Below are 11390 nucleotides of genomic sequence, written 5' to 3'. Positions count from 1 at the left end.
TAACTCTATCAATTATTCCTTCTTCAAGTACTACTTTCATGATGATCTAGTTTTTCTTCTCTTTGTACTTAAGTGGTATGTATTTTGCTATTTGATATTTTTATCTTGTTTTTGTTTTTATTTAATATCTAGCATTTCAGTGTTTAATTTTTCCTTTTTAGTGGTTTAGAACTATTCATCAATGTTTTCTCACTTCTAGAAATTAATTTTTCAATATTTTTCTTGAAATTGGGGAATATATCTAAGTTGTACTTTTTGTGAAAATGTAGAATGTAAATCTATAAAATTGTGTTAGTTAGATGAACAAAATGCAAAAAATGCTATAATGGCTCTGCTAATCATTTTTGTGCAAGTTATCATTTGTGCGTTGAATATGATATTTGTTTGTGAGTTGTGACACTAATTGTGAAGTGTGAACTCTACATTGTAGTAACAAACTTTGATGATCCTTATTCTTGGTTTATTGATGATATACTAACTATGATTTTACAAGTCTATTCTTAGCCTGACATATTTTGCTTTTAAGTGTCTTGTAAAGCTGTAGTCCTGCAATGACTGCTTCGTATCCTACTTCATCATTTGTTGCTCTAAATTGGTATTTCAGAGCATATTTTAAAACTTAATTAATTATACTATTAAGATTATTTTTCTAAAATATAACTTGGTTTATGAAAATAAATCGTAAAAAGTAATGAATTTGTGATTAGTTTCCTGTATTTTATAATATCACCTAGTCTGGTTCTATGACTAATATATTTGAACTCTTAGCTTCAATTAGGGCCAGAATGATCACGAGACGTGGCAACGGAATGGTCAGGAGCTAGCTGAACCCGAACATGGACCGAGCTTTTAACAGAATTCAAGCTCGAGTAGCTCACGACTTGTTCTGTCATCACTTCTAGTTTGTACTGCTCACATAATACAGAATACCTAAAACCAAATTGGCAACTTCCTAATATGTACATTGATAAGATCAGCAAAAAAATGATAATGTTCAGTACATTCACATACTGCCAGGCCAGTGGGGTCAGAAACTTGGAATTTACATCAAGTCTTGTGACTTTCAGAACAAAAATTGTCCAGAAGAACCCACATTACAAGATTGAAGGAACTCTTGGATCTTTTTCTATCTTATCAATATAATTGTAGCCATAGCTACTTAACAATCAAGAATTTTCGACTACATTAAGAAGCGCTCCGTGCAAACTGTATAAGCAGCAATGAAAGAGGCAACTTAAGGACTGAAGAATATTTGGTTGAAAACTTGATTGCTGCTGCATGATTATCGGGTTCAAATAGCAAAAACTGTTGGCACCAAGAGACGGCTTGAGCAACTACCCACTGCTGCGCTTGAAATGTTCCCGAATAAACCTTTCAGCATAGGAAGGGTATTTTTTTCGAATATACTCTCGTATGCATTTTTGGTAGGAAAAGTCAATCCATCCACCATCCGTTCTTACAACAAACAAACACCTCGATTGTCTAAACTGGGGATGCCTATCAACCTTACAAAAGGAAAATTGAACATTAGCTCAAGACAACAAACCAAGCAATGTAAAAAATATATCTCTTCCCACAGCGCTCTATGAGAATAGGCGACAATATAAAATACAGGACTTCCACAAATTTCTTTTCCCTGGTAAACCACGTCTTTAAGGACATGTTTGTATTGAGGATAAATATTTAAAGGGAAAATAAACATCGAACTATACAAATAAAGGTAAGTAAAGGTGAATTTGAAAGGGGGGAAGAAGAATAAAGAATATAATGGTATGAGGAAGATGAAGATGACGAAAAAGGAAAGATGAACAACCTAATTTTGTGGGAGAAGGAGAGAAAGGAAATATTTCCCCTCCATCCGCTAGGGTAAATATTTACCCCAAAATGAAAGACTAACGCTTCTATTTCTTTTGCACCATCACTTTACAACAATTTTTTACCTTTGACAACAACAATACTCTTAGTTTTCTACTCCAATAATCTTATTTTCTTAGTTTGATTTTTATTTCTCCCATAAATATTTACTCCCAAAGATATTTAATGAACATCCTAAACTAAGATTAATCCCAAGGATAGGCTCAGCAATATTCAATAAATAGCATAAACTAAGATTAATCCCAAGGATATGAAATAAAAATAAAGCCCTCCACGACTCCACCATAATGTAAGGTTGATATCCAATCTTTAAACAAATGATAGGCTCAGCAGGCATTTTTCAGACTTAACATCCCAATTACATTAGTTATTTGTAACGTATTAAATGGGAATCCAAGGTGGTTAAAGTGGGTAAATTGTATATAGGTGTGAGGCTTGGATATTTTAGTTAAAAGGGTATATTGGTTATTCTAGAATTAGTTGGTTAAGGAGAAACTAGTATAAATAAGGGGAGTAGAGAAACAGAACTTGAAATTTGTATTCATATTTTAGTGGGTTTTATACTCATGTCCTAGGAGAGTGCAAGCCTCTCAAAAGCTTGCAATCCTATCTTTCAATTGTAATACTTTTGATTACACTAATACATAGTCATATAGATTCTCATTTTAATCATTCCATTCATCAGTTGTTGCTATCTTGCTACTGTTTTTGGGTACAAACTAATAATTTGGAGCAACGACTAATCCAGTCTATTACACGCTGACATTGGGGTGTGATGTGTTGTAGGAGTAGGTGTAGGTAATATGGACCCATACTCCTACTTTTTACAATGCCACCTTATGTTAAAGAGTAATGACTATACCTTCATGGCGGATGCAGGCAGAGTTTACCTACTTGTTTTTTGATCAATTGAAAGGGTGTATTCTATTGAACTTATAAAAATAAGTGAAATTCAACAAAAAAAACATACGTTAAGTTCAGCAAAAATAAGTTAAGAAACAATTTCAACTTAAAAAAAATAAAATAAATTCAACAAAAATTAAGTTAAAGAAAAATCATTTTAGTTCAGCAAAATTATTCCAAAAAGAACACACCCTAAGTTGATTTCACTTGTTCGATGTTTAAGGAAATTTGGCTGAGCTTCACACAATTTATGTTTCAATCGATTGTATTTAGGTCACATGTGTAGATCAGTTTAGGTTTTTAGGCTTTTGTAAATAACAGTCATTTGCCATGAGGGAAACATAGAATTGCATTGCTTTGCCTTTTAACAATAGTAAGAACCCTAACCCTAAAAATTTTCCCTTGTCCCATGAGAGAAAGGAAGAAGATATTGATTCCTCCATTGTTACATGCCAACTTAAATCAGTTATGTAGCGTGGACTAAGTTCAAAATTGTTGGGTGATCAAACTGATAGTTCAAACGTGGTGGTTAGGCAATGGGAAATGTTGCTGGGAATGTGGAACCAACAAACTAGGATTGTGGCCTACCATGGTTGTGCCCATACATGAGATACAGACGGTTGATGGATCATTGGTCTTAGATCAGGGTATAATGAGTTGGGTCATGCTTAATAAGACCATGCTTGCAGGGTGTGTCCAAGCAATCAAGATCGTTGTAAGCCAAGCATGTGGGTCAATAAAGCTACTAGCAAGGCTAGCCAATTTGTTTTCCGCAATCTCGTGAACCGGACATGGAGAAGAGACAAAAAGCAAGGCTCCAGCATCAAAAGCCACGAATATTTTGAAATGGGAGTATATTTGGGCATGGTATAGCGTCTAGTGTGAATTTAAATGGGCTAGGCTTAGTCGATAAGAGATTTGTTCTTCAGCTAGTCTCTTGAGAGACCGTCTCTTTGAAAGACGTATCTCAAGCCCAACCCATTAAAGATTAATGCCTACAAACTGTATTCTTAATGCCTACTTACATTATCCTTAATGCTTTACTTATAGTATTCTTAATGCCTACTTTTAATATAAATGTCTACTCACATTATTCTTAATACCTACTTACAATATTTTAAAAAATATACAATGGGCCGACCCAGTTAGAGATGGTCTCTCAAAGAGACCGTCTCTCACAAGAATTTGTGTTTGCTTTTGATATTTTATTTTCAATTCAAGGGTTGTCAAATCCTGTTAACAATGTTATGAACCATTGTATTCACATACAACAAGGTGGGTACATAAAAACATTAGTGAAATCATATAGTTGTGTGTACCTTTACAATTCCGAAGTTAGAATGACAAATTCAAATCTTTGTATTTCTTTTCCATTAGCAGATCATGTCTTCAAATAAGAATAACAATTAATGTAATATAGATTTAGGTCTTTAAAAAGAAAAACTATATGGCAACAACACCTCAAAGTAGTATCTAAACATGAGAAATAATTCTCAAGTAAGAAATGAAAGAGTCTAGCGTTTCTATTCAGTTTGGAAAGTTAATCAATTACATTTAAGTCCATGATGCATTTTATATTAGCTTTAAGGTTTTCACGAATTCAAGTTATCTTTACTTAAAAACAAATTGAGAACCCATACCCTAAACATCAGAACTCACCATGTGAGAGAAAAAAGGAAGGAATATTGATTTCTCCATTGTTCATGCTAAACATTAACTCAAGATAATCACACATAAAGGTATATAGAGCATTACAAATTTATACTAATATTGTACTTTGAGATGCTAATTTGGTATTTTTACACCAAAATTTTTTTCAAAACCTAGGAGTTTTCTCGATATATAAATTATTCTTTACTTTGATTATTCAAAGCCATGGCAAACCCAGCGACTTGGGAAAAAGAGGAAATTAGTAAAGTGTGACTTGCTTGGGAGTAGTGACTTGCATGGTTGAAGGTCAATAGTAGAAAGACATTTAGTCAATTATTATGACTATCGCAGACATTAGGTAGTCCTGTAACGAAGAACTCATTACAGACTCAAGCTAAAGATCTAAGTAGCTATCTGCATGGCAGCTAAGTAGTTCATCTCAAAATTAGTCAATTGTGGGTAAGAATCTACAAACGGAAAACAGATCTACAAAAGGCAATAAAGTGAGGAAATTCATTCTAACCATTATGGAATCCAGTCCACATCCAATTTTATCAACAGAATGCGGATGATATGCAAGGAGCCTCTCAATAACAGTTTTTTCCTCATCAGGTGCAAGGCGTTCCCCATCCATATACCTTCACATAAAATATTGCAACAAGATTAGAACAACTTCAAAGTGATTGTGAGAACCAAAAGAAATTCTGCAGTTGGAGAAGACTCAGATACTGATTCCCTTGAGGCACTAAAACTATTAGCTCATGGTAATTTGTCATAATAGTAATTAAAATTATTAGCATTGCAAATTAATGGAAGTCTCAAGTCTTTGGCTTTTTTATGCCAACAAATGAAATCCTTTCATCAATGCAAAAAAATCTAATATATTCTAAATGAAGTTACTTGGACTCCCGAGAAAAGTATTACTTTTAGGAATCTTTACAAAGATTTTCAGGGATCACAATCAAGTAAGCATATTAGTTCAGGAATCGATGATATCTAATTACACTATGCCTAATGAGTGTCATGCTCTATGTTACATCAACTCCATCAAATGTCCAGAAACAGGTCTAAGAATGTTGGTTTGCGAGAGTTTTGATAACTTAGGGGTACAAAATTCATGTCAATTTTCTAACATATACAAACACAAATTAAGTCAAAAACATAACAAAGATTTTCAGTGAACAGCATTCAAAAATCATAAACATACAATGTCCAACATAAAAACACATCAAAGTTGTGTTAAATATGGAAGTAGTTGTTTAGTCCACATTATAAGAAATATATAAAGAAATAGAATAGAAGTATTAAATTTTGAAAAGTAAATGCTAATAAAGAGGGATAGTTGTCAGTCACATATAAGAAAGATTGATAAAACGTAGTTTCAATACTTCTTATGTCTTTGAAGTGTTTATACCCAAGTTAGGAGTATCTTATAAAATTGCAAGCAATGTATGACAAGTAGCACCTTTTTATCTATTAGAAGTGTTGATATACTCTTAATTTTAAAAAGAGGTGTATGTTACCTTCTGTTTTTCCTTTATTTATGTTTCAGGTACTAAAATACTTACCTTTGCTTAATTTACTGGATTACCCTTCTAAAAATAGTTGTTTATTTGAAATTAGAAGAAAAAGAAAGATGTTATCTTTCCCTAGCCAAGGTAGATAAAGATAGCAGCAAGATCATTGTTCTTCTCTTTTACAAGTGTGTCCCTATTCTTGACCAGGTAATCTTCCCTTTTCTTCTTCGTTCTATTTTCTCTGTATTCTTTTTTCTTTTTGATTTCAATTGCTTCTCTCTCTTTCTGTTTTTTTTTCTCTTCTCTCGTTTCTTCTCTATGAGATTTTATTTTATAATCCTTGAATTTTTTTTTTCCCTTTTACTGCTTTCTGTTTATACTTCTACAGTTCTACTGCTATCTTTTATACAATGATTCATTTATTTCTAATTTGTTTAAAGTGCAACCATGACAATCCAAAAAAAAGTGGTGTCCTCGTTTTCAAATAGCACCTTTTCAATATTTGATGTGCAAAATACTCAAAAATGCAACCATGAAAATCTCAGAGAAATTTTTGTCCTCGGTGTTCACTACCAAAGCTCATAGGAAGCAACAAATCATAACCCAGATCAAAGGATAATATGATCTGACATATTGAATAATCGAACTATTAGAAGCGATGGTCCAAGGAGATTAGGACAAGTGAAATCGATATAGGATCGCATTGGATCAAAATAAGAACTTAAAACTTAAAAGCCTCGATTATTATACAAGCGGCTCTTAATATTAAATACAAAGAACTAGTATATAGACATATGAGAAAACACACTAATTTCTTTATCTCTCACTTTTAGAAAACACCATGCTTAACCAGCTAACACCTTATATCTTATATAACAATGGGAATGAGTCTAAGTGTTGCCTAAATATTCAAATAAATGAAAATGAGGACACAAAATACCATGCTTAACCCATCAAAAAACTTTTGGTTGCGTCTATTAATACCTAAAGCTAATAGAGCAAAGTTTGATTTTAATGCTAAGCCTTGTGTAAATGTTGGATACATTCCAGAAGGTCAAAAAGTCTTACTTTCAATAGATATGTCATCTTGATGCAAGAATTTTATTATTAGTTATACTCTATAGCTTAAAGAATGGTTAATTTTCTAAATTAGAATGACAAATGAAACATTTAATGGATTGAGGTGGTGATTTTAAAGGTCTGCTAAACATAATTGTGCACAATATCATGTAGTTGAATTAAGATAAAGGATGAGTTTATGGATAATGAATAATCAATTGACTGTCGAAAAATGTAAAGCATAGTAGCATATGCATATCACTAGGTCCATTAACAAGGATAGGCTTCTACTCATTTACAAGGGTGAAGAAAAAATGTAATATATTTTTATGCCCTAGTTTTAAGTTTTTAAAATTTTATAGCTTAAATAAGCAACTACACTAAATTCCCAAAATTTGTGTAATATAGTCCACGATACAAAAATAAGGCCATATCATCGTATCTCAACCGTATCATAAAGGTTTTTGAGCTAACTAGAACTAAAATATAGGCCAAGACAACCGTAAAACTTGTTGCATTCAATGTGAAATCCATTTCGTAACCATTACCATGACTTTAACCGAAACCGCATTTTTTACACTGTTTACTCTCATATATCTCCTTAATATGATCAGGCTTAGTTTCTCAATTCATGGTTTCTATAAGGCTGCTAGAATCCTAAATTCTAATTGATCATATCAAAAAAATTCAAGTCTCGAGAAGCAATCCATATCCAGCACATTCTCACTTTACTAAAATAATGTAGTCATATAGAGAGCATATGGGTGTCTATAATGTCAAGCCAAAGCATATGGTACACTTGAAAGAGGCAAGATTAATAGTAAAACGATGCACACATGAGTTTGGAATTGACTTTCAAGAGACTTTGTCTTCTTTGATACAAGAAGCTACAGCACAATTGCACAAGCAAAGTCGCGATAAGCAAATATTTCAGCAAGGTAACGTTCTAGATAGCTTTTCTACTTAGAAAATTGAATGAAGGAGACAAGTACAAATGAATTATAAAGATCCTGGATAAAGTTCCCAAAACTAATCACAACATCTATTTGGGGAAGAAAACATTGTATGGGCTCAACTAGAACTCAAGGCATTGGTTTGCAAAACATGGCAAATGAATTGGAAGCTCATGGTTTCAAGCAATGAAGAATAATAACCTTTGTTTGTAAAAACTCAAAGCAACCACATCATTGCAAGTCTGTAAATGATGTTTCTCTTGATGACATATTCTTCATATGAAGTAATTCAGTCACGACTTTTGACACCTTTTAAAGTCTCATTTGCATACTATTATAAGAGTTAGTAACAAAATTTGGCTAATTACCTCTTACTTATTATTAGGCCTCCTCAATTCAAAACCATTCACCATAAAATTGCTTCAAGTAATTGGTTTTTCCCAATTCAACCAATGGCTACACCTCAGCCTCTCAACATCAAGTGACAAGAGGATGAGGATGACATTTGTGATGATTTCACATTACCCTAATGACATTAAGTAGATTCCACCTAAGCCTTACCGAAGAAAGATATAGGGAGTCAGATGTACGTAATATTAACCTTATTAGTGATATCAAAAAGGTTATTTCCAATAGCAAACATCAATTGTAAACATCGGGTAAATAGGAAAAGCACAATATAGAAATGCATTTGTTTATCTCAAACAATATCCCAAAAAGCCTCACTTGACTATATTGAAACATTTCCTCAGACATTTTTGTGGTATACTAGTATAGAAGCACAAGGTATATTGATTGAAGGTGTGCATCCTCTAACATGCAATTTTTCAAGATTTTGAGGATCATTTTTCTAACATTTTCAAATATTGTCCTCGAATTATCATGAGTCAATTGTGCCCCAATCTTAAGGCTCCGGCACAATTGTTGTGATATGTCCTGGGTTCCAGTAATCACAGCCAAATTAAGGCGCTTTCAGTGGCTGATTAAAGTCAATCGAAAATTTTACAAGGTTTAGACTAAAATCCACCTTCAAAACTTGATAAACACATAATAATCATTCAGAAAGAAAACTAACCAAATGGGAAATTTTAATAAGAGGAGAGAAAGAAACCTATCAGAATGAAGAATATCTTTGGCGAGAAGAGTAATGGGTTCAATATCCCTTAAAATCTCATCTTCTTTATCTTTCCATTTTCGATAACTAGGATCATCAAATCTATCAAAGAACTTGGGAGGCTCTTTAACCCTCAAGAGTTCACTGGCAGAAGACAAAACATTCTCTTCCGACCAAGTGGACCCAGAAGAAGCAGATGTACAGAAAGGAAGACGAAGAGGTGGGAAAATGGCGGAAGTAAGAAAATTATGGTGATGAAGGCATAGACGGATGCGAAGGCGTAGGAGAGGCAAGGTTTTCAGAAGAGGAGGCGCAGCCATGGAGATGAGAAGAGTAGTGCACCAAAGATAAGAAGAAGAGTGAAATTTGTCGTTTTGAATAACAAGTTCAAAGGGTAAAAATGGATCTCAAGGCTCAAATTGACAAATGGTCCTACTTATCCTAACTAATGAACCAATATTGGAGGGTTCATGATTTAAAATATAATACTCTATTTGTTTTTTTTTGTTTGTTCAGTAAACTTTTTGCATGTATTTTGGTGCAAAGTTTCAATATCCATATCTCTTAGTATGCCATATAAAAAATTATAAAAATTATATATTAAAAATTCTTTACATCAAGACGAATCTAAAAAGGTTTCACATTGATATATTTTGTCTTCAATATATATTTCAAAAAATTTAAATTTCTCTTTCCTAAAGTTGAAAAACATAAAGTGGACAAACAAAAAGAAACGAAGAGAATAATAATAATAACAGCGCCTCTCCTTAGACACCGTCTTTATAAGAGACCGCAATTCAGGCCCAGGCCCAACAATTAAAAGAAAGAGAAAAATCTAAAAACTGATGCACGTGTTTGACCCTATTTGGAGTTGGTATTATAACCTATTTAAGCCAACTCTAATAGGTTATACTACCAACTTCAATAGGTTATAACACCAACTCCAAATATGATTACACAGCATGAGTTTTTTTAGTAGTTGTTTTTTTAGTAATAATGGGCTGGCCCATTTGAGACGTGTCTTTTATAAAGTCGGTCTCAAGTAAGAATTTGTGTAATAATAATAATAATAATAAGGATCAATTACCGATTACAGTCTTGAAGTTTAGGCATTTTAGAATAAACAAACCTCAATGTTTTTTTTTTACAAATAACAACCTTCAAATTACCAAACACGACATCGATACAGCCACTACACCAGATGACCTACTAATTAACTATTGACCATGCTAAATGACCTTTTTACAGTCTTGAAGTTTAGGCATTTTAGAATAAACAAACCTCAATGTTTTTTTTTTTACAAATAACAACCTTCAAATTACCAAACACGACATCGATACAGCCACTACACCAGATGACCTACTAATTAACTGTTGACCATGCTAAATGACCTTTGACTTTCAATTAAATTCATTAAACCAACCTAATTATCCAATTATTCCCAATTAAACCCTTCTTCCCCAACCTTTCTCTACTACTCTCCAATCACCATCATTCCCCCAACCCAACACGATCACCACCATCACCACCACCACTAAACCCCTTTCTTTAATAACATCCCTTAAAATTTAGCAAAATTTCAACATCTTCATTATCTCTTTTAATCACTATTTTTTCTTCAAGAAACTCAAAACAGCTTTCCATGTTCTTAAACCAATCCACCACCATGATTCCCCAATCTCATCATTTTCATATTGTAATTATTATGAGAAAGCAAGATTAATAGGTGACAAAATCTTAAATTGGTGACTAAGAAGACTAATCGAAATGAGTTTTTCAGAAACAAGAGATTCGAAGTCTTATAAATTGATGATGTTTGAACCCAAATTCCTAGATTGATAGCTGATGCGTGTATGGGCTTGAATCCTTCAAGAAGATAACAAACTTGACCAAGAACGTTGCAATGATGATTTGAACAACAATGAGACGCACACACGATAACCCTCCTGTTTAACAACAAACAAGGAAGTTGGTCAGAGCAACTCTAAAGAGTGGCCCTTGTACCGTGGATAGAGACAAATCACCCACACTGGGTTGCTTGGCCTCTTCCTCACACTCCAATTGAAAGACTCTCTCTCTCAATCTTTGTGGAATTATCCTGAAAAGATCGCTTTGCTTTGCCTCACAAAGTCCCCTCTCAAACGAGTAATTGAGACAACAATTACTTGAAGAAAAACTTGAATGAATAATCTGAACTGTCGTGTTACAATGAGGTTAGCCCTTTTTATAGGGTTCTAACGGATATAATGAGATTCCTAACGGTAATAACTACTCCTATGTTCAAGCATCAAGCGCATGTTTTACAAACATTCAAACAGA

The 11390-nt window shown here is 33.2% G+C and overlaps 1 protein-coding gene across 2 annotated transcripts; it reads right to left on the bottom strand.

The window, feature by feature from the left end:
* Nucleotides 1-941: 941 nt before the first annotated feature.
* Nucleotides 942-9496, bottom strand: LOC130798053 (protein DCL, chloroplastic). Of its 2 annotated transcripts, none has more exons than XM_057660908.1 (3): nucleotides 9033-9496; nucleotides 4952-5066; nucleotides 942-1505 (listed from the first exon to the last, which is right to left on the bottom strand). In XM_057660908.1, exons 1-3 carry the CDS (start codon nucleotides 9389-9391, stop codon nucleotides 1335-1337), a joined length of 645 nt encoding a protein of 214 aa, XP_057516891.1. In that variant the 5' UTR covers nucleotides 9392-9496; the 3' UTR covers nucleotides 942-1334. The 2 variants fall into 2 exon arrangements, with proteins under 2 accessions (XP_057516891.1, XP_057516892.1); XM_057660909.1 differs by having other exon boundaries at nucleotides 9069-9496.
* Nucleotides 9497-11390: the final 1894 nt, after the last annotated feature.

The sequence above is a fragment of the Amaranthus tricolor genome, chromosome 13 (genome assembly GCF_026212465.1).
Source record: "Amaranthus tricolor cultivar Red isolate AtriRed21 chromosome 13, ASM2621246v1, whole genome shotgun sequence".
NCBI lineage: Eukaryota > Viridiplantae > Streptophyta > Magnoliopsida > Caryophyllales > Amaranthaceae > Amaranthus > Amaranthus tricolor.
Note: the sequence above shows the minus strand (reverse complement) of the source record. Positions and strands in the feature narration are given on the sequence as shown.

Bases quoted from the DNA above. Each gene is read 5' to 3' on its own strand.
- LOC130798053 (XM_057660908.1), bottom strand. From the start codon at position 9,391: ATGGCTGCGCCTCCTCTTCTGAAAACCTTGCCTCTCCTACGCCTTCGC. The intron at 5,067-9,032 runs GTTAGTTTTCTT...TTTTATGTGAAG, and splicing joins TTATTAAAATTTCCCATTTG to GTATATGGATGGGGAACGCC. The intron at 1,506-4,951 runs GTTAGAATGAAT...TCCTTTTGTAAG, and splicing joins GTGGACTGGATTCCATAATG to GTTGATAGGCATCCCCAGTT.